This window comes from Zingiber officinale, unplaced genomic scaffold (assembly GCF_018446385.1).
Source record: "Zingiber officinale cultivar Zhangliang unplaced genomic scaffold, Zo_v1.1 ctg210, whole genome shotgun sequence".
In the NCBI taxonomy this organism is placed as follows: domain Eukaryota; kingdom Viridiplantae; phylum Streptophyta; class Magnoliopsida; order Zingiberales; family Zingiberaceae; genus Zingiber; species Zingiber officinale.
The window spans coordinates 18,456-45,000 of NW_024589892.1; the positions used below are offsets into that span (position 1 = coordinate 18,456).

Below are 26,545 nucleotides of genomic sequence, written 5' to 3' on the forward strand. Positions count from 1 at the left end.
TTTGTGTCAAATAGGAAAACATCTCTTATATTATTAGAAGAGATGTGACATTTTCTAAACCTAAGGTTTGAAATATTAAGTTTATACAAGAATTTCCATCTTAATTAGAATGGTACAATTTTATTTAGGACCATACCATGTGATGATAGTGTCAATATTAATTTTTATATAATTCCATTCAATTTATAATTGAATAGATGGTAATTTGTATATAATCCCACTCAACTTTTAATTAAATAGATATTTTTTATAACTAAATAATCTCATCTCTCAATTTATATCTTATTAGTGGTATGTATTCATAATTATGACAGTAACATAATTTTATCAAAAGTTAATAAATAATTAAAGTTATATATTTAATATATATTTATATCATATAACTAAGTTTATATAATTAATTATTTAATATAATGTATACCCTAACCAAACGTATTCGTTATAGCATATAATTGACATATACTATGCATTCTCTTCCGTACTTTTGAGTCTTACAACATCTTCCTCACCTCTTCCCTGCAATAAGATTGCATCTGGTGCTTCACAAATTGAATCATTGTAGATTTGTTTTGTCTCAGATCATGACACAGGCATCATTCAACAAGGGTCATCTTGTTCTAGGACATGCAATATAGGTAATTTACCTTGTCCCATCTAATATAGTTTTTTCGGTTAATTACGGAATTGGTAAATTTATCTTTACTAAGATGAATCAATTTTTCAATCCTCACTAAACCTAAAATTCTAATTGTATTCAAATCAAATGATAAAGCTCATGTTAATGATAAGATGAATCGATTAATGGGAACAACAAATTTCTCAAAAATAAATGCATCATGCACATTTATACCTAAACATTCCATATTGAATCGTGTTAATGGATCCTTCTAAGTGGGATTGACTATTTAGATCCTCCTACTCTATTGGGCTTTTATCTTCTAATATGTTATTATATATTTAAATAAATTATATCTTATGTTATCGTTATTAATTAAATCTTCTTTGATTTTCCTCTTTCTAGTTAATGTATGTATCACTATTTTATATTACCTAATTAGAGTATTTATTAAATGTGTCTCTCGAAGTTTCCCTCAATAAGTATAATTCTAACTTTCTCTCTAATGTTATCATTTTTATCCTATCCATCCTTTTATATCTGCACATTTACATTTACATCCTCAATTCATTTACTCTTCTATTCATGTACTTAGTTATAATTCAATATTCAACTTTATATAACATAGCAGATCTAATTAGTATTTCGTATCTCTTTTAGTTAACACCTTACAATTACAAAGATATGATAGTCTCCTCCATTGCAACTTTTATTATATGTAAAATAATTACTAAAGTGATAACTAAATACTTAAAGCTCTAATGTTACACGTCATCTTTTATTTTAACAGTTGTCTTACTACTAGTAATATCGCTAAGTATAAATTTCATATATCTCGTCTTTACTTTACTAAGCCTAAATTTTTCACTCCTAGTGTTTCATGTGAAGATTCGAGTTTAATATTTACTCCTTCACGTATTTCATCTATTAAAACAATATCATCAATAAATAACATGAACTATGATAGTGTGTTTTGGATGTTAAGGGAGTTTATTCATGATTAGTGTAAAAAAATAAAAAATTATAGTTGATTCTCAAAGTAACTCTATATTTATAGGAAATGCTTCGATTAATTTGTCTAGAGTTTTTACTTTTGTCATTACATCTTTATATATATTCTTAATTATTTTAATATATGTTGCGTTAAAACCATTTCTCTTCTAGAGTTCTCTACATAATTTTCCTTGGGTCTGTTGTAAATTTTTTTTGTACGTCAATGAATATAATGTTATGTCTTGCTTTTTTTTTCTTGATATTTTTATTTAGTTACTTTAAAAAGATGTATAATTTCTATTGTTGATTTTTCATACATAAATTTAGATTAATTTTCAATCATCTTAGTTTTCGTAGTTTTTTATTACTTTTTTTACAATAATTTCATAGTATGACTCATTAGCTTAATACCTTTATAATTTGTATAATTTTGTACATATCTTTTATTTTTAAATAAATGCACTAAAGTACTTACCCTCTACTTATTAGACATTTTTTTATTTTCAATATTGTTGAATAACTTTGTAAGCTTAGTAATTTTGTAAACTATTCAATACCTTCTTTTCCTAGGCACTTCTTTATCTTTGTTGAAATATCATCTGATCTAACTATTTTTTTCCATTTTGCATCTCATTAAGTTGTTAAATTTCTTAAAAGAAAAGTAAAGAATTTCTTAAAAATTTAAATGTGTATATTCATCTAACCTACGTAAATTTCCTAAATTAAGTTGGTCAGCTAAATAATCATTGAAGTGTGTATGAAAATACATGTTTTGTTCTTTTTTATTTCTTCATCATTCATTAATATCATATTACATTCATCTTTAATCCATCTCTTTCTTTAGTTATTCTATATATACCTTTTTCCTTCTTTTGTATCTAGTTGTTGATTTAAGTATTCAAAAGTATCATTCTTGTTTTCACTGTTTTCTTGACATCATTCTTGCATATTGAACTCTATTAAAAAGTTTTCTTCATTCTTATAAGTGTATAATGACAGATAGGTTGTTCGTTTTTTCGTCATTTTCTCCTCTATTATTTTGTACCATCACTTAGATTTTTTACTTGGTGGTACATATTCTTTTCACTAAATATGCTCCTGTTCATCATTTTTAAATTTAGAGACATCTTATCCTATGTCGTATTCGAGTCGCTATGTATTTCTCTTAATTCTTATGCTCCTACCTTTAACTTAAAGATACTTTACTTCCCATCCTAGACATTCTAGCTGTCGCGCATGTTTTTTTTTTATTGATACTATGCTTAAGATGCATATCTAATATTACTAATTTATATTGGGTAGTTTCTCTAGAGTGATTCTATAATATTTACAAATCTTTTTATCTATCTTCCTATCTATAAGAATTTTTGTGACTTATTGTTCCACTTTTAAAGGTAATCTAAAAATTATGGATTTGTATGCTATCACAAAATCTAATATAATTTTTCCTTCTTTATTTTTATTTAATAATCATAACCTCATGTACCTCATCTTATTTTTCATTTCTTACTCCTACGTGTCCATTTAGATCCCTTATTATTTAAATCTTTCCGTTTGGAGGAATTTTTTATACTATCTCATCTATAGCTATTTTGTGTCTTTTTCTAATCCTACTTAAGAAATGTTTAATATTAATAGATTCTTTCATTACCACTATCTTGAAAATTATGATTTTATCTCCCTTCTAAACTACGCTTGCTATTTCATCCTTAACGAACTATTTATAATAATACTTATTTTATTTTTTATTTATCATAAGTTAAAATTTGAGTTTTGTATCAACTTTATCTTTTCTCCTACTCATTTTGTTTCTTCTTATCATCGTATCTACAATTTTTATTACTTTAGTGAACGTTTTTATGTTTCATATTTTAAATCTAAGATAATTTATATTCCTATAATGTTTTTCTTATCCAACCTATGCTTTGTGAATTCTTGTATATTTAAGACTGCAGTCAAGTTTTCATGGAGATGTAGTAGGATGTTCTAGTTGGACCTTGCAACGCATTCATTCCGGGAACAATCTAGTGTTAGCATAATAGTTTGATGGTCATTTATAAAATATTCATCTGCCTTTGACATTAGCTGACAATCTAACACAACAACCTTTTACATTCAAGCTTGTGCTCGACATTGATTGATTTTAAAATACCTATCGTAACAATATTCAAGTAAAATCATCTAATAAATTATCTATAGCAATAACTGCTCACCGACTAAATTAAGTATTACTATACTACAATTCACCTCTGAAAGATGCCCACAAGTTTACTCTTGAGACATTTTCCCTAAGTTGTTATAATAGAATTAAAGAGCCAAGAGCATGGTTCCAATGTTGAGCCATGCTGGAGTTTTAAACTTTATTAAGAATGAAAAATATAATTTTGGTATTATGTTGACATGTTAAAAGATGAGAAGTGAAATATATTTAAGGAAATATTAGGAGAAATATAATTCGAATACGACATAAGATTAGATGATATCAAAGTTGAAAATAATATCCAAGTGTGTACTTGATAAGTCAAAGGGACATGCATAAAAAAATCTTGGTAATGGAATAAGAAAATACTGGAGAAAGTGAAGGAAAAAACGAATAACCTATAAGGTATTATATACTTGTAAAGTGAGAAAACTTTTAAAAAAAATATACAATAACAAAAAAATGACTAAGAAAGCAGTGAATGAAGCTAAAAATAAAATTTTTGAGTGCTTATATCGAAAATTAGATACAAATTAAGGGGAAAATGACATTTACAAAAGCTTACGAAATATTTTAAAGAAATTTTATGGAGAAGTGTTAGCATATTATATATTGAACTGATTAAGGATCTGTTAATGACAAGAGTGGAAATCGAAGCGTTTCCTATAAAGATAGGGTTATATTAAGGATCAACTTGCTATCTTTTTACGGACGAACTCATTGGACACATTTAAGACACGGTATCATACTGCATGTTATTTGCAGATATAGTTTTGTTAGCTGAGATACGTGAAGGAGTAAATGCTAAACTCGAATCTTGACGTGAAACACTAGAAGTGAAAGATTTTAGACTTAGTAGAGTAAAAACAGAATAAATGAATTTTAGTGTTGGTGCAGCTAGGGGTGTAAATGAACCAAGCCGTTCACGAGTTATTCGAAGTTCGATTCGATAAAAGCTCGTTTAATGAGGCTTGTTAAGATAAATAAATCAAGCACAATATTCGGCTTGTTAGCTCGTGAACATGATCGTTAAACTCATGAATCAACTTTTAAATAAAAAAATAATAGTTTTGATATTGAATTTATAGATTTTACACTCTACTTATGAAACATATAGACAAATATATTAAATTTCTTTATTAGAAAAAATTAAATTTTTTAATAAAATATGATAATTTTTTCTAAATATATAATTTAATTTTTAATGAATATTTAAATTTATAATTTATATTTATTAAGTTCGTTTAGGCTCGATAAAAACTCAAATAACTCGTGAACCATGAATATATTCGTTAAATAAAGCTCGAGCTCTGCTCGATTATAAACGAGCCAAACTCAAATATTCAAGAGTTCGGCTCTGCTCAATTACACCCCTAGGTGTAGCGGGGCCGGCAAGAGGGGGGTGAATTGTCTACTATCAAAGTTAAAATGAATCTCTTGCTTTGCTTAGCTAGGATGCACAATTAAATTAAGAAAATATATAGATAGTAAACATTAAGGAAAACAAGTTAAAGGATAAGGTAAAAGGACAGAGTTTTACTTGGTTACAATTCAAGGCGTTGAAAAGCTCACTAAGAAACTCCTTCGTTGATGGCGGAGAAGCTTTTTACACACGTTGATAGCTCAGAAATAACTAGCAAAGTTAATACAGAAATTGTTGTTTATTTCCTAGCTTCAGGGCCGTTTTATAACTCCTGAAAAATTTTATCCGAAGGAGGAAGACACCTTCAAGAGGGTTCAAGGCGCCATCAATCGGTTAAGTTTTATGGCCGAAGATAAAACTTTATCTTTGGCTTAACGGCTAGGAAAGACGCCTTCAAGGGCTAGAAAGCGCCTTCGCACCCTTCATGGAAAGCGCCTTCCAAGCCTTTTAAGGCGCCTTCAGCACTATTCATCCGAAAAATGGTTAACTTCCCTTATTAACCATTATTCGCTCTGCTCACATGGGCGATACTCCAGCCATCCGGAATTGAGATCACCCGAACCCAACTCCGGCCTTTTTCTCAAGCAGGCTTTCTCCCCGGCTTCTCGTCCCTCGAACGTCGCGCACATCTTTCTTGTCCACCGGTGTATTTTTCCTCAGCACCTCGTCTCTCGAATGCACCGAGCCCGTCGACTCCTTTCCCGTGCCATCCTTCTCGCTAGCTGCGTCTTTTGCTCGACTTCTTGTGTTCCTAAGCTCCTGCACACTTAGACACAAGGATTAAAACTACCATGAGGTACTTATAATCTAATCCGAAGGTGGAAGACGCCTTCAAGAGGGTTTAAGGCACCTTCAATCGGTTAAGTTTTATCGCCGAAGATAAAATTTTATCATCGGCTAATGGCTAGGGAAGGCGCCTTCAAGGGGTGGAAGGCGGGCTGGAAGACGCATTGTTTATGGAAGGCGCCTTCAGCACTGTTCATCTGAAAAATGGTTACCTTCCCTTGTTAACCATTTTTCGCTCTGCTCGTTTGGGTGATACTTTGGCCATTCGGAATTGAGCTCACCCGAACCCAACTCCGACCTTTTCCTCGAGCAGACTTCCTCCCCGACTTCTCATCTCTTGAGCGTTGCGCACGTCCTTCTCGTCTACCGATGTACTCTTCCGCAGCACCTCGTCCCTCGGATGCATCGAGCCTGTTAGCTCCTTTCCGGTGTCATCCTTCTCGCTAGCTGCGTCTTCCGCTCGACTTCCTGTGTTCCTAAGCTTCTGCACACTTAGACACAATGATCAAACACACATAGGATCTAACTTAACTTGGTTGACCACATCCAAACTACCACGGGGTACTTACAATCTCCCTCTTTTTGATATGTTTCAACCCAAGTTTAAGTTAGGGTTAAAAATGTAATAACATAACTTATGTATAGAAGTTGCAATTAGAATCAAATATTGTAATGAATTAAGCTATAAAATTTTTACTCCCTTTTTACTTGTACTTACGTCTTCCCCTTTGATCACATCAAAATAAAATTTGGGAAAAATAAAATAAATTGTTAGAAATTTTGAAATATTTTTCTAGGGTTACTTAACAAGAATTATCAATAAACTAGCATATTTTAGATATAATTTTCAAAAATATTATATTTTTACTAATTAATCTTTTGTTTTTACAAAAATAATTTAGAAATTCATTATCTATTTTGAAAAATTCTGAAAATTTTTGTCAAACTTTAATAGATTAAGTTTTATAAGTAGAAAAGTTTTCACAGAAAAAAAGTTAATTTAATGAACAGAATTAATTTATTTTATTAGAACAATCAATTTTGGGAAAATAAATTGTAAAAATATTTTTCAATTTTGAAAATTTTCTGGATATTAAAAACATATTGTTGAATACTAGAAAATTTTAAAGTTCTAGAGTTTCTGTTTTCTGAATTTTTAATATTAAAAATTAATTTTTTGGAAAATAATTCGTAATAATTCAAATAAAATTTGAAAAATGTCAAAGAATTTTATTATAATAGAAAACATCATATTTTATTATAGAAAAATATATGTTCCAAAAATTTTGTTATAGAAAAATATATGTTCCAAATATTTTTTTAAAATATCGTTTTCGAAAAAAAAACCAACTCAACTGAAAAAATTTTTGTTTGTAGATAATATTTTCATTTTGTACAAATAATATTTTGAACAAAAAATTTGACTAGAAAGTTAACAAAAATGATTGATCTTATCGACAAGAATACATTAAATTAAATTTCTAGCATGCTTTACTTTGTCTAATATGATAAAGATAATTTAGGCATGCAAATAAAATTTTATTTAATTATTTAAACAAGATTTAGGAACCCAAAATAAATTATGTCCTATTGCGTTATCCAAATATTTTTTTGGAATTAATCGTCTTTCTACTTTTGTAATTTGACTCTTATGGTATCTAAATACTAGTTAAGCTTTTGATGATATTTGTAATTTCTTTTTGGAGCATGTAAAGAATTTGAGCATGAATTGTCTTTTTCTCACCATTCTATTTTATCTTATAATTTATCATTTTCAAATTTCAATTTATTAAATTCTTCCAGACTGCATGCATTTGTTAAAGTCAATTTTAACTTTACATTCTCCTTTTCTAAATTCATCATATTTTTAGAAAGTTTTAATGAATTCAAATAATTCCTTAAGAGGTCGGGAACGTACCTTACTTACCATTATGATTTCATTGTCCGGTACTTCCCCTTCGTCACTACTTTCTTCCGAAGACTTTCCCCCTTCATTGATTCTTATCTCGGATGAGCTTTCTTTGTCTTCAGGTAGGTATTCGACTATAAATGCTGTTCCGGCAATTTCCTCAGTCTCGGGTTCTTCCGACGTTGACTCGGTGTCCATCGAGAAGTTAGATTTGACTTCTTTTGGTTGTTCATAGAGTTTTAAGAACTTTTTCCAAAGTTCTTTTGCACTCTTGTAGTTGCCAATTTTGTTAAATTCCTCAACCGGTAGTATGCTCATAAGGTGAAATTCAGCCTTGCTGATTGCCATAAACTCGTCGCGCTGCTTTTTGGTCCACAGATGTTCTTCGAGTTCTTCTCCGTTCTTGTTCTTTCGTGCTTCAAAACCATATTTCATTATTAATAAAATATTAAAATCTATCTTAAAGAATACCTTCATTCATCGCTTCCAAAACGCGAACACCCCCTCAAATACTGGTGGATGGATGCTATGTTCGTCTATCGTTTTTGTACTTAAGTCGGTCGTTAGTCCTTTTGAAGCAGTTGAACTCTGATCAAAGTTAAAATGAATCTCTTGCTTTCCTTAGCAAGAATGCACAATTAAATTAAGCAAATATATAGACAATAAATATTAATAAAAACAACTTAAAGGATAAGGTAAAAGACCGGAGTTTTACTTGGTGACAAGTTAGGTGGTTGTTAATCCAAGGCGTTGAAAGACTTACTAAGAGACTTCTTCGTTGAAGGCGGAGAAGCCTTTTACACATGTTGATAGCTCAGAAATGACTAGAAAAGTTAATACAGAACTTATTTATTTCTTAGCTCCAGGGTCTTTTTATATCTCTTGGAAAATCTTATCCGAAGGTGGAAGGTGCCTCCAAGATGGTTCAAGGCGCCTTCAATCGGTTAAGTTTTATCGCCGAAAATAAAACTTTATCTTCGGCTTAACGGCTAGGGAAGGCGCCTTCAAGGGCTGGAAAGCGTCTTCGTACTGTTCATGGAATTCGCCTTCCAAGCCTTTGAAGGCGCTTTCAGCATTGTTCATCTGAAAAATGGTTAACTTCCCTTGTTAACCATTTTTTGCTTCGCTCGCTTGAGTGATGCTTCGGCCATCCGGAATTGAGCTCACCCGAACCCAACTCCAGCCTTTTCCTCGAGCATGCTTCCTCCCCGATTTCTCATCCCTCGAACGTTGCGCGCGTCTTTCTCATCCACCTGTGTAGTCTTCCGCAACACCTCGTCCCTTCGATACACCGAGTCCGTCGGCTCCTTTCCCGTACCATCCTTCTCGTTAGTTGCGTCTTCCGCTCGACTTTTTGTGTTCGTAAGCTCCTGCACACTTAGACACAAAGATCAAACACACAGGACCTAATTTAACTTGGTTGACCACATCAAAACTATCACGGGGTATTTACAAATAGGAGTCTTTGAAACTGAAAGCTTTAAGTATTATGATCGTTTTTGCAAAAATATGGAGGAATTGAGAGATTTCTTATATAAAATACAAGTAGCATGGTTGAAATGAAGGAGAGGGTTGAGTGTTCTATGTGATAGTAAAGTATCTCAAAAACTTAAAAGGAAAATTCTACAAAATGACAATTGGACATGTTATGTTATATGGAGCTGAATTTTGGCTGTGGCTCAAGCACATGAGTAGATGATGATAGTTGTAGAGACGAGAATGTTAAGGTGGATTTGTGAATATAAGAGGATAAATAAAATAAGAAATAAGAACATTAGATAGAAAATCAATGTTGTATCTATTGAGAGAAAACTTCTACACGTTTAATATAGTATCGATATATACTTAGAAGCCTAATAAATGCTCTAGTTAGGCGATGTGAAACTATGATAAATATGCATATCAAACGAAGAAGAGGAAGATAAAAAAAAAGATTTGGTTAGTAACAATAAGTCAAAATAAAATTTATTTAAATATAGATAGTGATATTGTATAGAATAGAGCCTAATGATATAGAAAAGATCTATATAGTCGACCCCACCTAATGAGTTAAGGTCTAGTTGTTGATTGTTGTTTTACCATGCTGACATTTGGTGTTGGTAGTGATTTGGAGGAGAAGAAGAAATGAGATGACGAAGAAGGAAATGAAGTGAAGATAGCTATGTAAGCAGAATGTTAAAATAACATTCCATGTGGAAATTTTTGTCCATCTAAAATGATGCAGTTGACACTTGCTTAGGCACATGGTACAAGAATATAACAAGCATAACTAGAATTCATAATGGCGCATATCATACGATGCCAAGGGGTGTAATGTGTCATGATAACACACTCATTAGTGGCATAATTGACGTAAACAGTTTAAGAGATTACTTATGTTGATTAATATTCAGTTTTTATGATTTAATGGAGATGTGCATTTTGACTCTGCTTGACATGGTAAAAGATTTCATATCATGGCCAAGGGTGAGGAAATAATTCAGCAAGTCTAAAGTAAGCTGAAACTAATAAGCAAACAGGAAGGAAATCTCAATAAGAAAATCACATGTTTGCTGGAGCAATTAGAAGTAGCATAAGAGTTATTGAGCAACAGGACTTTCACATGATTGATCTTCATACACACCTTACACAAATCAAAAAGTAGCAGTTAAGAAATATGCAATATCTAGTGATTACATATAACAAGTTGGAGGCTTACAAATACCATACAAATTAATAGGTACATACATAATATGTAGCAAAGACAAATAATATTCATGTGACAACTTATTAGACATGTTCCCACGTCTTGAAACTTTCAAGTCCATGTCTGAACAAGGACGTCTTGAAACAATTTTCATGTAATATTTCATTTTTGCAATACCTTTTTTGCCAACATGGGGGAGTATATTGACCACAACAATAAACTTATAATAGTGTCACACAAAAAAATATAAAATTCTAAAATATCTAAGTTCTGTGACAACAAGCCACATTTAAGTGATCAATATAATATATAGATAAAATCTAAAAATTACACAAAATTCAGAGATAAGTATGGTGAATTTAGTAATCAAATGCTATTGATTTCACTGTATTTTGATAATTACATGAGTGAATTAAATTTGTTAATTCGGCTGTTGCATAAATAAGTTAAAATTCGTCATTGGCCATGTCTTAAATTTATGAATCAATTAGAAGTATCAAACAATATTTAGTTAATATAAATGATGAGATTATGAAAAGATAAGAGATAGCTTTCTGTTCATATAAAAATTTATCAAGTTTTGCAGCAGAAGATATTACAGTCAATATACAAGACAACGTCAATTATGGGAGTTTCGATTCATACTGCCTGGTTGAAAAGGAATAGAAAAGAACTCCAAATGATAGCTTTAAAAATTTAATAAAATATGTATTAATATTATAAGATTTTAGTTGTTCAAGTACAAAAAACATTTGTTGTAAGATTAAAGAGTTTAGCATGTTTGATTCCCAAATTAATATCAATTTAAGCTTGCTAGGTCTTCCAGGAAACATAATTAAGCAACAGACAAGATTCAAAGACGTAGTAATTCCATAAGAGGACTAAATTGAAAAGAACAAGCAAGAAGACTATATTAAAGTTTATAGGTAGTATTCTTCTACTTATTTCCTCCTCTTACACCAATGTCCTTGAAAGAGCCTGGTCTAGTCTCCCAGTGAAAACCTTTTTTAATAACCTAAATTTTTGATAGTTGAGCTTGAGGTGGAGAAACTGTTGGATGGATGAAAAAACACAGGGTATTTTATCACTTAGAGTTTGATTTGCTTTTCTTTGTGTTTATTTTGCACTGCCTTTAACAGTGTTGTATCGACTTAATGCTGTCAATTGGTTGAGCTTGATTGTTATGAGTCTTGACATAAGTGATTTATTAGTTTTGAAATATGAAAGCTACTTGTTGGTGCAGGCTTTTTCTGGAATTGGTGAAGCAATTCAAACTAGAGCTAATGTACTACAGAATACTGCCCTTGATGCTGCTTTAAACACACAGTTTCTTTTCCAGATTGGTGTCTTCACAGCTATTCCAATGATTTTGGGCTTCATACTAGAATCTGGTTTTCTGACGGTATTAACTTTAGTTATTTTTCTCATTGCTATTTTGTTGATCTCTATTATTGCAAGTTCATGCAATTTAGAGGAATATCAAGTAAAATTGTTTGATGCATCTAGTGGTTAAACCCATGATTAGTTTAGACAAGGCTGGGGAATACTAAAAAATAATGTGTTGAGCTAGTAGAACGAGGTTATGAAGCCATGCATAAAAAATAATATAACCTAAATGGGAATACTAAAATTAATGTGTTGAGCTAGTAGAACGATGAAATAAAAAGTAAACTATTACGGGTGTAACCCCAATCAACTAAGAGTGATAAAAGAATATGTTAACATAGTATGGCTATGGTTAAAAAACGAGTAATAAACTTTCTATTTAGATAAGGCGAATCAATAAAATTGAAAATGCAGGAATCTATATAATGAAATCAAAATTGACTTTATGAACTGAATGTTGCTATTCATATAAGCTTGTATAGACTGCAGTGGAGGGATAAATTCATGATGCTGACCCCAAACAGTTTGCAGTAACATAAATTGTTGTTATTTATGAGTTTCTTGATTGTTTTATTTTTCATGACTTGTAAGAGAGTTTGCACATACTTTTTTTCTCCCATAATTATCTAATTGAGTTACCTTGTCGTGATAAAATTGATTGTTAGTGTTCTATTGTCTTGGTTTATATCTATCATTGCTACAACTTACTATTTGCAAATACAGGTGGAGCAAGTAACTGGTTTCGCAATGTCTTGTTGTAGAATTTTGCTATTCTATCTGTATGATTGCTAGCAGGACAAAGTCCAACAACACTAAAAATGACTGAAACATATTCAAACTGAAACATGGTCTGCATTATTGATTCGGTCTTGCCAATCATGAGCCATTTCTCCCACATGATGATTTGAAAGAATTATAAAATATGCATCAGATAAATTGTTATTTTAAGAATTCAATCACCTGTAAAATATTGATGAGAAGATTTTGAATGTAAGCTGGGTGCTATAGAGGCACGGAAGGATGCTTTTGAATTTCATTTAGTGCTACTTCTATAACCAGTCAAGTTAACAACTTCCCAATTAACTTCCATAAAACTGAGATGTTTTTGTTTCAGTTTATAATTATTCCAGATTTTACAACAATATTGTTTGATTCATGATGGAAGCACAAGTGTGTATCAACAGTCAAGTTGATACTTTTACAACCAGTCAAGTTGGCTGTTTTTGTTTCCTGTATCAATCAATAAACTATCATTAGAAGTTACAATGTTTTTGGTGGGCACCATCAGTTTTTATAATTTTGAAAGACTTTCTTTGCAAGTTACTCTTTGCATTTTATATGCCAAAAGCATTCTTTCCTACAATCTTTGTAAATGCTTATTTTTTACTTTGATACTTATCTACTATCTAATGATTTTATCTATGCAGTATGGCTAATTCAAGACTTTTTGCGCAGGCTGTTGTTAGCTTTACTACGATGCAATTCCAGCTTTGCTCGGTCTTCTTCACGTTCTCTCTTGGAACGAGGACACACTATTTTGGCCGAACCATTCTCCATGGAGGTGCTAAGGCAAGTATTTTTTGTTATGCATCCCTATGTTTTTTTAATATTCTTCCATATTGGCTATATTATTTTTATTTTCATTTTCAGTACCGTGCCACTGGTAGAGGTTTTGTTGTTCGTCATATCAAGTTTGCAGAGAACTATAGGCTTTACTCACGCAGCCATTTTGTTAAGGGGTTTGTAATCTTCCTGATCAAAGTTTAAGTTGATCATCAACAGATGTTCTCTAATACCTTATCCTTCTATGCAGATTAGAAGTTGTTCTTTTGTTAATAATAATGCTTGCATACGGTTACAATAATGGTGGAGCTGTTTCATTCATCCTAATCTCTGTTAGCAGTTGGATCATGGCATTATCTTGGCTTTTTGCTCCATATTTGTTTAATCCATCTGGTTTTGAGTGGCAGAAGTGAGCATCATATCTTTATCTTAATTTTTTGTTAGAATCTTGATAATTCCCACTTTTATTTCAACATAGGCGTGCTTCAAAGAAATGGAGTTTAAGTTGCTATTTGCTATTGTACAGGACGGTGGAGGATTTTGGAGATTGGACAGATTGGCTGTTTTACCGAGGTGGAATTGGAGTAAAGGGCGAGGAAAGCTGGGAAGCTTGGTGGGATGAGGAACTGGTATGCTTGCTGTCTTGGGTTATGCAGACCTTATTAATTCAGATGCCTTTTCTTCTATTACTTCTGAATATAAGTTAGTCCTTGATGAATTTGATGATCATAAAGTTCAACATGCATGAGAAATCTTTATACCTTTTCTGTTAGGTCAAACTTAGTACGGTCTCTTTCTGATTCAAATCTTGGTTTGGAATAGTACAAGCGTGTATTAAACATCATATCTGTTAAAAAATATTATGCCTTGACTAATATGCATAGTATATGTAGTGTTCTAAAAATTGGCCTAGTAGGCGCTAGGCGTTACCCAGCCGCACCGAAAACATGCTAATCGGCAAGCATAGGCGGCCTTGGCGCCTAGGCGGGATTAGGCAGTCCTAGACACCTACTAATCGGTGGAATCGTTTTTTTTTTAGTTTGGACTTTTAAATTTAAAGCCCAATTAAAAAAAATTGAAATGTAACCTTGAGTTTGTGTCCGATGATGATATTAAGTTTGTGTTCGTTAAAGAACAAGTTGAAAATTATGGAGAAGTAGAATAAATTTATGATATTTTATTAGTTGTGTAGTTTTTAACTCATTTTAAATTTGATATTATTGTATTGGAGTTATAGAATGTAATTTATTATGTAATTTATGTTGATACCGTGGAATCCGCCTAACTGCGCCTAGTCCTCGCCTAGGTGTTAGGCCCTAGTCGGGCGGAGTAGGTGCTAGGCACTAGTTTGGTGCCCAACTAGCACCTAGCGAATTTTAGAACCTTGAGTATATGATACTTGTAAGATGTGAGAGTGATTTACCAACCCAGGAAAACTCAATTTCTCATGTGGGATTTGATTGATGTGTCATCAATTTTGTGAAATCGTCAATGTGAAGCTTAGTATGACAATGATGAGGCATTGAGATAGAAGTAGGGAATTATCAGGAAAAATAGCAAAAAAGGTGTTGCTAATTATTAGTACTCCATAGAGTATAATGCAATTCTATAATTGCAATGCCACTCTATATCATCAGTTCCTCTGATCTTACTTGGGCCAGTACACTATGCACTTGTAAAATTGGTATCTTTATAAAATAAACCAAGTTGGTGAACAAGTACTACAAATTTGGTCCTTTGTGTACTGAATCTTATAGAACAATCAAAACATCAAAATATGATTAAGACTAAATTAATTCATAATTCGAACAAGGAGATGACACTTGTAGCTGATGTGATTGAGAAGCATGTAATATTACTCCTCTCTTCGAAAAGTATGTTTGTTCTTATGTACTAAATTAGGAAACAGTTTTTGAACAAAAGCATCTCACTTTTTTGAACTCATGTGCGTGTAGAATATCTCTCTTTGCTAACGCAAAATGAATTAGCCTAAGTTTTAGACATAATTAAACTCTAATAATGTTAGAGCAAATACAACACAATAGCTTCCCTTGATGAGATACTACAAGTCTATGTGAAATTCCTAATAATTAACTTAAAGTTAAAAACTTCAGGAAATGAACACAAAATACAAAGTAGTTGTAACAATAATGTGCACGTTTGCTTATCTCCTAAAAAGAATCTAAAGAGTAGTAGTAATTAAACTTATCATCATTATCAATATTCGAACTTATCTCTAATTGTATATTCGATAATGATCAGAGTTAATTCCTGTAAGTGGTTATCATTTTAAGTTTGCATTATTACTACCAGTTCTGTTCCATTGATTCAACATTTTAATCGCTATATTTTAGCTCTTGGCATTTAAATTCTCAAGGTTATCACTTTCTGGCAATATAAATTCATTAATCTCTTATCTCAATTTATTCTTTTTTAGTTACTCTGATCATATGTTTTGTTATTAACTCGCAATCCACATGAATAAACCAAAGGTACTAAACAATCAAATATAGTATAGGGTGCAACACAATTAAACGAAGGATAGCAACAGAGTAAATAGAAACTTTTAAAAACTATACTTCCCATGTGTATCACCTGTATAAATAAACCGTAAACAAGATAAACTCATGTGAAGTTGGGAAAGAAATCAATTTTAACTCTCTTGTTTAACCACAATATGTTTTATCAAATTGGGCTATTATTCTTCCACTGTTGATGCCTACTAAGATCAACAAGAATCACATTTGAAATCAAAACCTAAGGAGTAACATTTAATTCTCTCAAGATAAGCAAATGCTAACCTTCATCAAAGGATGCTTTAATAGCTATTCCACAACTTACCATTGTGGGGATCATGAAGTGATGGAAATGCTAGAGGGGAGGGGTGAACAGAGTCTTTCTCTATTCATTCAGTTCTTACAATACTTGTTACACAACAGAAAGATAAACAAATAACAACAAGAAGTAAAAGGAAGACAAATCGACCAAACATGAGTTTTTTATGTAGTTGAGGACTCTTGCTCCTTGACTTCGACCCTCTATCCTTCTCCTCAATCAACTATCAAAGGTGGAGAAACCTCATACGACACAAGGGTTGTTAAAAGAGATTACAAGTGAAAGAAGAGAATTCTAATAGGGTTTTTCCAACTCTATTTGGTCCTTTTATAGGCTTTGAAACCTTCTGTCGTAATATTGTTTGCCGTTGATCAGATCTGTACCATCAACCTACTGGTTTGCTCAATCCAACTATTATCGAGCTCCAAGAGTTCTTTTCTGCTTTCCATCCTTTGCATCAATTGACTGAAACCTACCATCAGTTCATTGATGTGCCACCAATCAACTACTGTCATTCGAACAAATGTCGATTGGATTCACATTAGTCAGATGAACAAACTCTAAACTCTAAATCAGCTTTGGGGGTTTGGGTTACTTCGTTCCATTGGTCGATGAGGAACTTAACTACGATCTATAATAAGGTCAAGTTTACTTCTACCCTCACTCTATGTGTGCAGGTCACTCAACTCTCACAGCTTACCAATGGATTCTAACCATTCACGGTTTGATTTTGCCCTTCGGTCATCTCCTATTATGTTACTCAATCCCTTGGATGCATGAGTCCTTAACTCCTCCACTTGTCATACTTAACATCTTCTCATATATAGTCTTCCTTCATCTGCCATTGTCCTTGCTACACTGTGATGCTCCTCGTCATGCAGTCTCTTGGTTGCCTCGTGCGACTTTCTCTAACTCTAATTCTTCGGACCTCAAGCCACTAAGCCTCCAACTTGATTGTGCCATGTCATTTGCTCTAGAACTGCTCCAACACCACCACAGTGCTTCTTGTCCCACACCATCCGTCTCCAATCTCTATGGATCTTGATGCCACTGAGTATGTCATCTTGTCCATGACAAGTCAATATCCATGTCATCACTCAACCTCGTCGACCATGAGCCTTCTAAGTTTCATGTGTGTTCTTACAAATCCATGCACACTCAAACACACATATCAAATCTACACGTAAGCCTAATGTAAACTTTTTCCTAAACATCAAAACTCACACAAGGGAAGTTTCTCCTTTCTGAAGTATTGGCCAAATAACCTCAACCACCACTAGACATCTAAGTTTAAGGTTGTAAAAAAAAAAAAACACGGCCAAGTCAAGATATGTTGGAGTTATTCTCATAACCAAAGGCTACACCAACAGTTCAATAGTCTGGAAAAATCAATAAGATTGCAACAGTGAATTCAGACTCAAGATAGCATCATAGAGATGTAACTTGCCAATAAAAAAGAAAATCAACAATAAGTCTCAATTGCACATTAGAAGGAAACAAGCCTTGGGGAGAAACAAATGTTTTGAAGGCTTTGAAGGGTTGGGTTTTATGGTTCATCAGTGATGGAAGGTATAACACCAACTGCACTCATTGAATAGAGCAAAAGGAAAGGAAGGGATTTCGAGACTGTTTGGGCCAGCAATGGCCATGGGTGTAAGACCTCAAGTTCAAGATTGAGAGAGACTCTAGATGGGTGATGGGTGGGAAAGGTCGGACCTCAATGGTAGAAGAAGGCTAACTTGTGCTCAAGCATGAAGGGTGGAGCGGCTAGGGTTCAGTCATAGAGGTTCTTAGTGGCATTTTTGTGAGGCTCGCAAAGACTATAGTCTCTAGTTGCAACTCTCATGGTAACACGAGAGCGAAAAGAGAGCTTATGGCTCGCAATTTGGGGTGGGATTTACAGGATTTAAGAGGAAGTGGACAGCAGTTTGAATTTATAAGGGGAGAGAAAACAAATAATAATAATAACATAAATAGCAATATGGTTTATTTAATCATAGTTCAAATTCAATCATATTTCCCAACTTCAAATCCAACTTGACCCAACTTAAAATGACTATATTCCTAACCACAACCTCTAAAAACTACAAATTAAATTTAATGTTCAAGCTTGTTTATTAAGTATCTTATTGAGCTCAAGTCAAGATTAAGCTTTTTATCAAGCTCAACTAACATAGTTGTTATCCTTATAAATTAGGTTAAACATTTTTCTATTCATAAAACTTATATATATTTTTATTTTTTAATTATTATGAATAATTTAAGATTATTAGAAGTTATAAATTACTACATTTTTATTGATTTGGATAAAAAAATCAGAAATAAATTAATAATTAAATTTTACATAAGTTAATAATTAAGTTTATGTATAAATTGTTCATTAACTTTGTTCATGGATGGTAAAGTACTAAGTTTACTACCAAAGCTTGTTTATAATTTTTTTTATTATTGAATGAACATAAATGAGCTTTATTGTGCCAAAAATTAAGCTAGTTCACTGATGCCCGGTTCATTTACAACCCTAATTATGCTTCCACACTAGAATTTTGACTTTTTTTTTTTTACAATGTGCTGCTTTGTGTGGTTAGTAAATAGACTAGCTAACTTTGCTGAAAATCTAAGTTGCAACAAGCTGCTACAAGGATCTTCAAGATGTTGAGATGACTTAGTCATGAAATTGTTAGGAAATTAGTATCACTCTATGCCCTGGTTTAATCATGGTGCTTTAATGTGCGGCAATGTTTAAGTTAGTATACCTTTCAGTGCTAACATTCGTATCAGGGGTGTGTAGGATGTATACATTCGCTGTTAGGAAGGATCTTGAAGCAAGCTTTGTGATGGATTGAAAAAAATTGAGCATGGAACTGTGTGCTGGTTTGATTTCGATAAATAACATCAAACTTGGAGTTGGACCTAAAGACTTTATGATTATTGTATTCGAGTTCATTTTGTGTGGACCATATAATAATAGAGTTTAGATTCCAGGTTGAGGGTTGTTACCTAGAGAGCACTCTTAATTGACCCTAGTTGACACATAGTAGTGCAGTTGGGTCAAGTTCTATTGGTTTGACACTTGAACAAACGACCTATAATCTATGTAAGTCAACCTAAACAATCTACATTAACCTATATTTTTTTGGTAGGTTAATGTAAGCATTCTAAGTCAACACAAGCATTCTATGTCAACCTAAGGTTGTTGTAGCTCAATCTAAAATGACGAAAATAGGCAACCAACTTAAAGAATATAAGTTGGGTCAATTTGATACTTTTGGTTGGTCGACCTAGGTTGGTTGAGGTGACCATACCTTTTGTTGGTCAACTATATTTGAAAGTATAGTTGAAAATTCAAATTGTAGTTGACCAAAGGCTTTTGGTTGGTTGATCAAAGGCTTTTTGTTGGCCAATCAAGTCATGGATATAACTCTTTGTGCTTTGAATTAAAAGCATCTTCAATTGTTTTTGACGCAAAATCTTATGCACATTGACTCATTTCTTCTATTTGATTGTTTTAGTGCCGAAAGCTATCAAGAGATTTAGAAGGGCTCGATTAAGGATTTTACCTTTAGAATAAAGCTCTCTTGGGTATTGATCCTGTCCTGAATCTGAGACGACGGAACGACCAGAATGATGTGTCTGGAGTATTGATCAAGTCGCCATGACCCAGAGGGGGAGGGTATGATGTGTTGTCTTCTATATTGACCAAGTCATCAGAAGGTCTCTGATCAACGCTACTTGCAGACAACGATTGGGTTGCCCCGGTCCCTGTCACCCTGATGCTCGAGGCAGATTCCATGAATATATAATAAACAGCCTAATAGTATAGTAATGAAATAAATAGAGAATGAGTACGATGACGTACCCTAGCTCGGGGGGTGCCCTTTGACGGATCTGGTGGATCGGTGAGCTAGTCGTGACGATGATCGAGTCGTCATGATCCGGAAGAATAGATGAATGTGAGCCGGAGGAGTCGGATCTGGCGGCACAGAGCCGAATGTGGCAGGGATTTGTCGGCAAGGAGCTAGATGCAGTTTGGATCATTGAAATATGACAACGGCACGCAAGCCGGAATACAACAGTGGCTCAATGGTCGGAACAGAATAGTGGCTCAAAGGCCGGAGATAGGCTAGATCAAAGGGGCGAATGTTGGATCGTCATCGGACATGTACAACCGGCTAGATTGGAGGGGCATACGATAACGAGGATGGTCCGGAGGACCGCGTCAGCCGCTGAAGATGGTGTTGCCCAGCTGTGAGCGGTGTTGACCGGCTGTGAGCGGCATCGACCGCTGGAGGTGGTGTCGCTCGACTATGGGCACGAGGAGGGAGAAGTCGTATGGGCTGCCAGCATGCGTGAGAGAGAGAGAGGGGTAGCATTGGAAAGGGGGAGAGCGGCTGTTGGAGATGGTGCATGGGCTGTGGCACTGGAGGCTGCCGATGCTAGCGAGGCAGCGATGGCGGCCTCAACGCTAGAGACGACGTCAGCGCTGGGGCTGCTTGCTAGGGCTGCCGGCAAGAGGTGACGGAGAAGGGGTTGTCGGCGTGTGGGCTGCTTGCAAGGGTTGCCGGCGACGCCTACGATCTAGTTGCACGTGTTGAAGGAGGCTATGGCTCCCTTTTTCCCTGGAGGCGGTAGCGCTGTGAGGAAGAAAAAAGGGGAGAAGCTCGTTCAAGAGAGACGTCAACATGAGAGCATGGTGATGGAGGTTTGCCAGTGTAAGGGGAGTCGGCGCGTGTGCTGCTGACGAGAGGAGAGGCAACAAGGCGGCTGAGGCGTGCTTGGTTGTGGTGGTTGCGGAAGAAACCAGTCAAAAAACCTCCCCCTTTCCCATGAGGAACAGTGCCCCCTCTCAAAACCAAAACCCTCTCAATGTGAAAAGACTAACTTGCCCCTCTCCTCCACATGTCCTCATCTCATCACCGCATCACAAGCCTCTCCTTCAAGTTTAGTCGAAGGAGGTGCGAGTCTAACTGACTAGATAGTCTGTCGCAAATGTTGAATCATTCCCGCGTACAAAGTGTGATCATTGGGTTTATCTTATAACGTCGAGCTTGTTGCTGTGACGATGTCGATCGAGCAGCTGAAGCGGTGTCAAGCAAGTGATAGTAGCGATGCTAATCAAACGACAATAGAAAAGCAGAGCGAACGATGAAAAATAGTATTGAACGAGTGTTGAATGAGACGAGTATCGACGAAGCAACGAACGAGGGAAGCGTTGATCGAGTAATGAGTGTCGGGCAGAGTTGCAAGTGAGACAAGGATTGACCGAATGGCAAGCACTGACGAACGCCAACAGAACGGTGAGTGATGCATGTGACGACTGAGTGGCGAAACATAGTGCTAAGCAGGCAACCAAGCAATGCCAAGCGATTGAATGTCGAATGGGCGAATAGCGAGTGGGCGAATGCCGAGTGGGCGATCGGGCAAATGCTAAGCAAGCAACCGAACGTATGTAGAGAGGATCCAGAGCAAATAACTACCTCGATGTCGAGCGGGCAATTGAGAGAGTGTCGCAGGGTGTCAAGCAGTGCCAAGATAAGGTAGAGCAAATGACTGACCCAAGGCTTAGCGAATGTGGATCCCATGAATCGAGCGAGAAGATCGAAGGCGAACGGGATCGAAAACTGTGAGTTGAGCAGGCGTGAGCCCATGAACTAAACGGGAACGTAGTCCGTGAAATCGAAGGCGCACGGATGTGAAAATCGTGAGTTGAGCAGACGTAAAGCTTGTGAACTGAACAAGAGCGTAGCCCGTTAAATTGAAAGTGCACGGAAGTAAAATCCGTGAGCTGAGCGGGTGCAGAGCCCGTGAATTGAACGAGAGCGTAGCCCATGAAATCGAAGGCGCACGGAAGTGAAAACCGTGAGCCGAGCGGGGGGTAGAGCCCGTGAATTGAACGGGAACGTAGCTCGTGAAATTGAAGGCGCACGGAAGCGAAAACCGTGAGTTGAGTTGGTGCAGAGCCTGTGAGATACTCTGGTCCGAGACCAGTGGAGATAACTCGACCCCAAACGGGGAAATAGGGGCTTCAATAAGCTAGTCTGAGACCAGTGGAGATTGCTTGACCCTGAATGGGGGAGATGGATGCTTTAATAAGCTGGTTCGAGACCAGTGGAGATAGCTCGTCCCAAACGAGGGAGGTTGAACTCTAATGTCAGTGGGAGCGAAGCCTGTAACAATGTACGGGAACAGAGCTCATAGCAGTAAGAGGGTGCTAATAGGGAGTCTATGGTCTGTCTAAGACTTTGGCTGAGATAACTTTGTCAAGAGTCCGGCTGAGACTCTGGCTAAGATAAATATGACGTGTCTGGTTGAAACTGATATGTCGATAAGTTGGCTGAGACTCTGGCTGAAATAAACCCGTCTGAGAGTTTGGCTGAGACTAATATGTCAATTGTCTGGCTGACTTTGATTGATAAACATGTTGAGAGTTTAGCTGAGACTAATAAGTCGATAATCTAGTTGACTCTGCTAAAATAAACACGCTGAGAGTATGGCGGAGACTAATATGTTGATAGTCTTGCTGACTATGGCTGATATAAACACGCTGAGAGTCTGGCGGAGACTAATATGTCGATAGTCTGGCTGACTCTATTGAAATAAACATACTGAGAGTCTGTAGGAGACTAAAGATCTGTATCTACGACCAGAGTACTAAAAGTACCATGTTGGTATTGAGACTGAAGATCTGTGTCTGCGGCCAAAGTACTCGGGATTAATGCTGGCACTTAGACGTATAAGTACGTGTCTTTGGCCAGGGTACTCAGGGTACCATGCTTGATTTGAGACGTATAAGTATGTGTCTATGGTTAGAGTACTCAGGCTTAGAGCCGCTATTTGGCTTTAATCTTCACTACTCAAGGTTTTATAGTCGTCGCTCGACTGTAATATTCACTACTTAAGGGTTTATAGTCGCCGCTCGACTGTAATATTCACTACTTAAGGGTTTATAGTCATCGCTTGACTATTGATATTCACTGCTCAAGGATTTATAGTCATCACTCGACTGTAATATTCACTAAAGGGTTTATAGTCGCTACTCGACTATTGATATTCATTGCTCAAGGGTTTATTGTTGTATAGTTGTCGTTCGACTGTTCATATTTTCTTCGCAAGGGTTTATAGTTGTCGCTCGGCTGTAATATTCACTGCTCAAGGGTTTATAGCCGCCACTCGGCGCTTGTTATTTTCTTCACAAGCGTTATAGCCGCTACTCGGCTGTTGATATTTTCTTTGCAAGGGTTTATAGTCGTCGCTCGGCTGTTGATCCGATTCGGTCCCACCGACTCCCGAATGCCCGTGGAGTCAGGGAGAGAATAGTCTGAGCCTTACTTTCCGGCTGAGGGAGCGGAGTTCATAGCAATATGAGGGACACAGTCCGTAGCAATAGGAGGAAGCAGAGCCTATAACCCTAAGAGGATGCAGAGTCCTATGGGTGGAGGTGCATGTCTTCCTCTGAAGAATTTATTAATCCTTTTGCGAAAGCGGGTGGGAATGAAAAAGATGATGATTTTTCCAATCATTTTATTGCTGCCGCTACCATGAACCAGGAAAAAGAAGTTAGCTGGGTCACTGATTACCCACAACTTTCACAACTTCAGGAACAAATCTATTCTCAAGAAGCTGTCTCGAATTACCGGCCACCGGCCGATACTTCTATGAATTCGGTCGGATACCCTCCAAACCGGACCCTTAAAGATGAGCCAGTCAGTATGGTACCACCTATTGAACCAAGAGGAACAACATTCAAAAGAAAAGATACATCCGAATGGTGGAATCTACCAACGGCACATCAGCAAACTGGAGCACTGCTTACCCTACCAATCCAACTCAACAGAGTTGAAGATGTTTTCCTTAGATGGGAAGCAATTACGAAAAATGTAGTAGCTCAGCAGAACTTCACTGATGCTCAAGACAAGGCAGATTTTATAGAAAATCTATTGGGAGAAACGGAAAGATTGACTTGGATACAATGGATAACAGCATATCCAGGTGAGTATCAAGAGTTATTAAATTCAAGTGATGGGAGAAATGACACTCAGAATATTATATCCCAAATCAGAAGGGTGTTCTTGCTTGAAGATCCTTTCCAAGGATCCATTGATATGCAAGACCGGGCATACCGAGACCTTGAAAGACTCTCCTGTTCTCAGGTAAAAGATATAATTACCTTTCTAAATGAATATATGACTTTGGCTGCCAAAAGAGGAAGGCTGTTTATTGGACCAGAATTATCAGAAAAATTCTGGCTAAAGTTGTCAGGAGATTTAGGCCGAAGACTTAAAGCTGCCTTTGATGAAAAATATCAAGGCAATACTACAGGAGTCCATCCCAGAGTAATATTTACATACAAATATTTGGAGGAGGAATGCAAGAATGCTGCTTTTAGTAGATCTCTCAAAGATCTATCCTTCTGCAATCAAATTCCAATCCTAGGATATTATGATGGACCAAAGAAGAAATATGGAGTTAGAAGGTCAACAACATATAAAGGAAAGCCACATCAGTCACATGCCCGAATTGAAAAGAAGAAGCATTTAATCAGAAATAAAAAGTGCAAGTGCTTCTTATCCGGAGAAGAAGGACATTTTGCAAGAGATTGTCCAAAAGAATATAAAAATATCAAGCGAGTAGCTATGTTTGAAAGTCTGGATCTACCCGAAGAATATGAAATATTATCAGTACAAGGCTAAAGGCTTGGTTGTAAAGGCAAAGGTCCAGACTTTCATATTCTTCGGGTAGATCCATCACCTTCTTGTACTGATAATATTTCATATTCTTCGGGTAGATCCAGACTTTCAAACATAGCCACTCGCTTGATATTTTTATATTCTTTTGGACAATCTCTTGCAAAATGTCCTTCTCCGCATAAGAAGCACTTGCACTTTTTATTTCTGATTAAATGCTTTTTCTTTTCAATTCGGGCATGTGACTGATGTGGCTTTCCTTTATATGTTGTTGACCTTCTAACTCCATATTTCTTCTTTGGTCCATCATAATATCCTGGGATTGGAATTTGATTGCAGAAGGATAGATCTTTGAGAGATCTACTAAAAGCAGCATTCTTGCATTCCTCCTCCAAATATTTGTATGTAAATATTACTCTGGGATGGACTCCTGTAGTATTGCCTTGATATTTTTCATCAAAGGCAGCTTTAAGTCTTCGGCCTAAATCTCCTGGCAACTTTAGCCAGAATTTTTCTGATAATTCTGGTCCAATAAACAGCCTTCCTCTTTTGGCAGCCAAAGTCATATATTCATTTAGAAAGGTAATTATATCTTTTACCTGAGAACAGGAGAGTCTTTCAAGGTCTCGGTATGCCCGGTCTTGCATATCAGTGGATCCTTGGAAAGGATCTTCAAGCAAGAACACCCTTTTGATTTGGGATATAATATTCTGAGTGACATTTCTCCCATCACTTGAATTTAATAACTCCTAATACTCACCTGGATATGCTGTTATCCATTGTATCCAAGTCAATCTTTCCGTTTCTCCCAATAGATTTTCTATAAAATCTGCCTTGTCTTGAGCATCAGTGAAGTTCTGCTGAGCTACTACATTTTTCATAATTGCTTCCCATCTAAGGAAAACATCTTCAACTCTGTTGAGTTGGATTGGTAGGGTAAGCAGTGCTCCAGTTTGCTGATGTGCCGTTGGTAGATTCCACCATTCGGATGTATCTTTTCTTTTGAATGATGTTCCTCTTGGTTCAATAGGTGGTACCATACTGACTGGCTCATCTTTAAGGGTCCGGTTTGGAGGGTATCCGACCGGATTCATAGAAGTATTGGCCGGTGGCCGGTAATTCGAGACAGCTTCTTGAGAATAGATTTGTTCCTGAAGTTGTGAAAGTTGTGGGTAATCAGTGACACAGCTAACTTCTTTTTCCTGGTTCATGGTAGCGGCAGCAATAAAATGATTGGAAAAATCATCTTTTTCATTCCCACCTGCTTTCGCAAAAGGATTAATAAATGTCAACCTGAACGGCCCCTTTGAACCAAATGCTTGGCACCGGGGGCTGCCCCCGTGCCGCTCTATAGGTGCATGCGCCCGTCGGCTTGTCCCTCGGCATGTCAACCTGAACGGCCCCTTTGAACCAAATGCCTGGCACCGGGGGCTGCCCCCGTGCCACTCTATAGGTGCATGCGCC

General features: G+C 35.7%; 1 protein-coding gene across 1 annotated transcript in view; it reads left to right on the top strand.

Moving 5' to 3' along the window:
* The window catches only part of LOC122036796 (callose synthase 9-like), a 63,096-nt gene that overhangs the window by 15,414 nt on the left and 21,137 nt on the right, over nt 1–26,545 (top strand). The window contains exons 4-8 of the mRNA XM_042596214.1: nt 11,857–12,015; nt 13,455–13,568; nt 13,650–13,738; nt 13,813–13,971; nt 14,089–14,191. Of these exons, the coding sequence (XP_042452148.1) occupies nt 11,857–12,015; nt 13,455–13,568; nt 13,650–13,738; nt 13,813–13,971; nt 14,089–14,191 (624 nt within the window). The remainder of the gene's footprint in view (nt 1–11,856; nt 12,016–13,454; nt 13,569–13,649; nt 13,739–13,812; nt 13,972–14,088; nt 14,192–26,545) is intronic.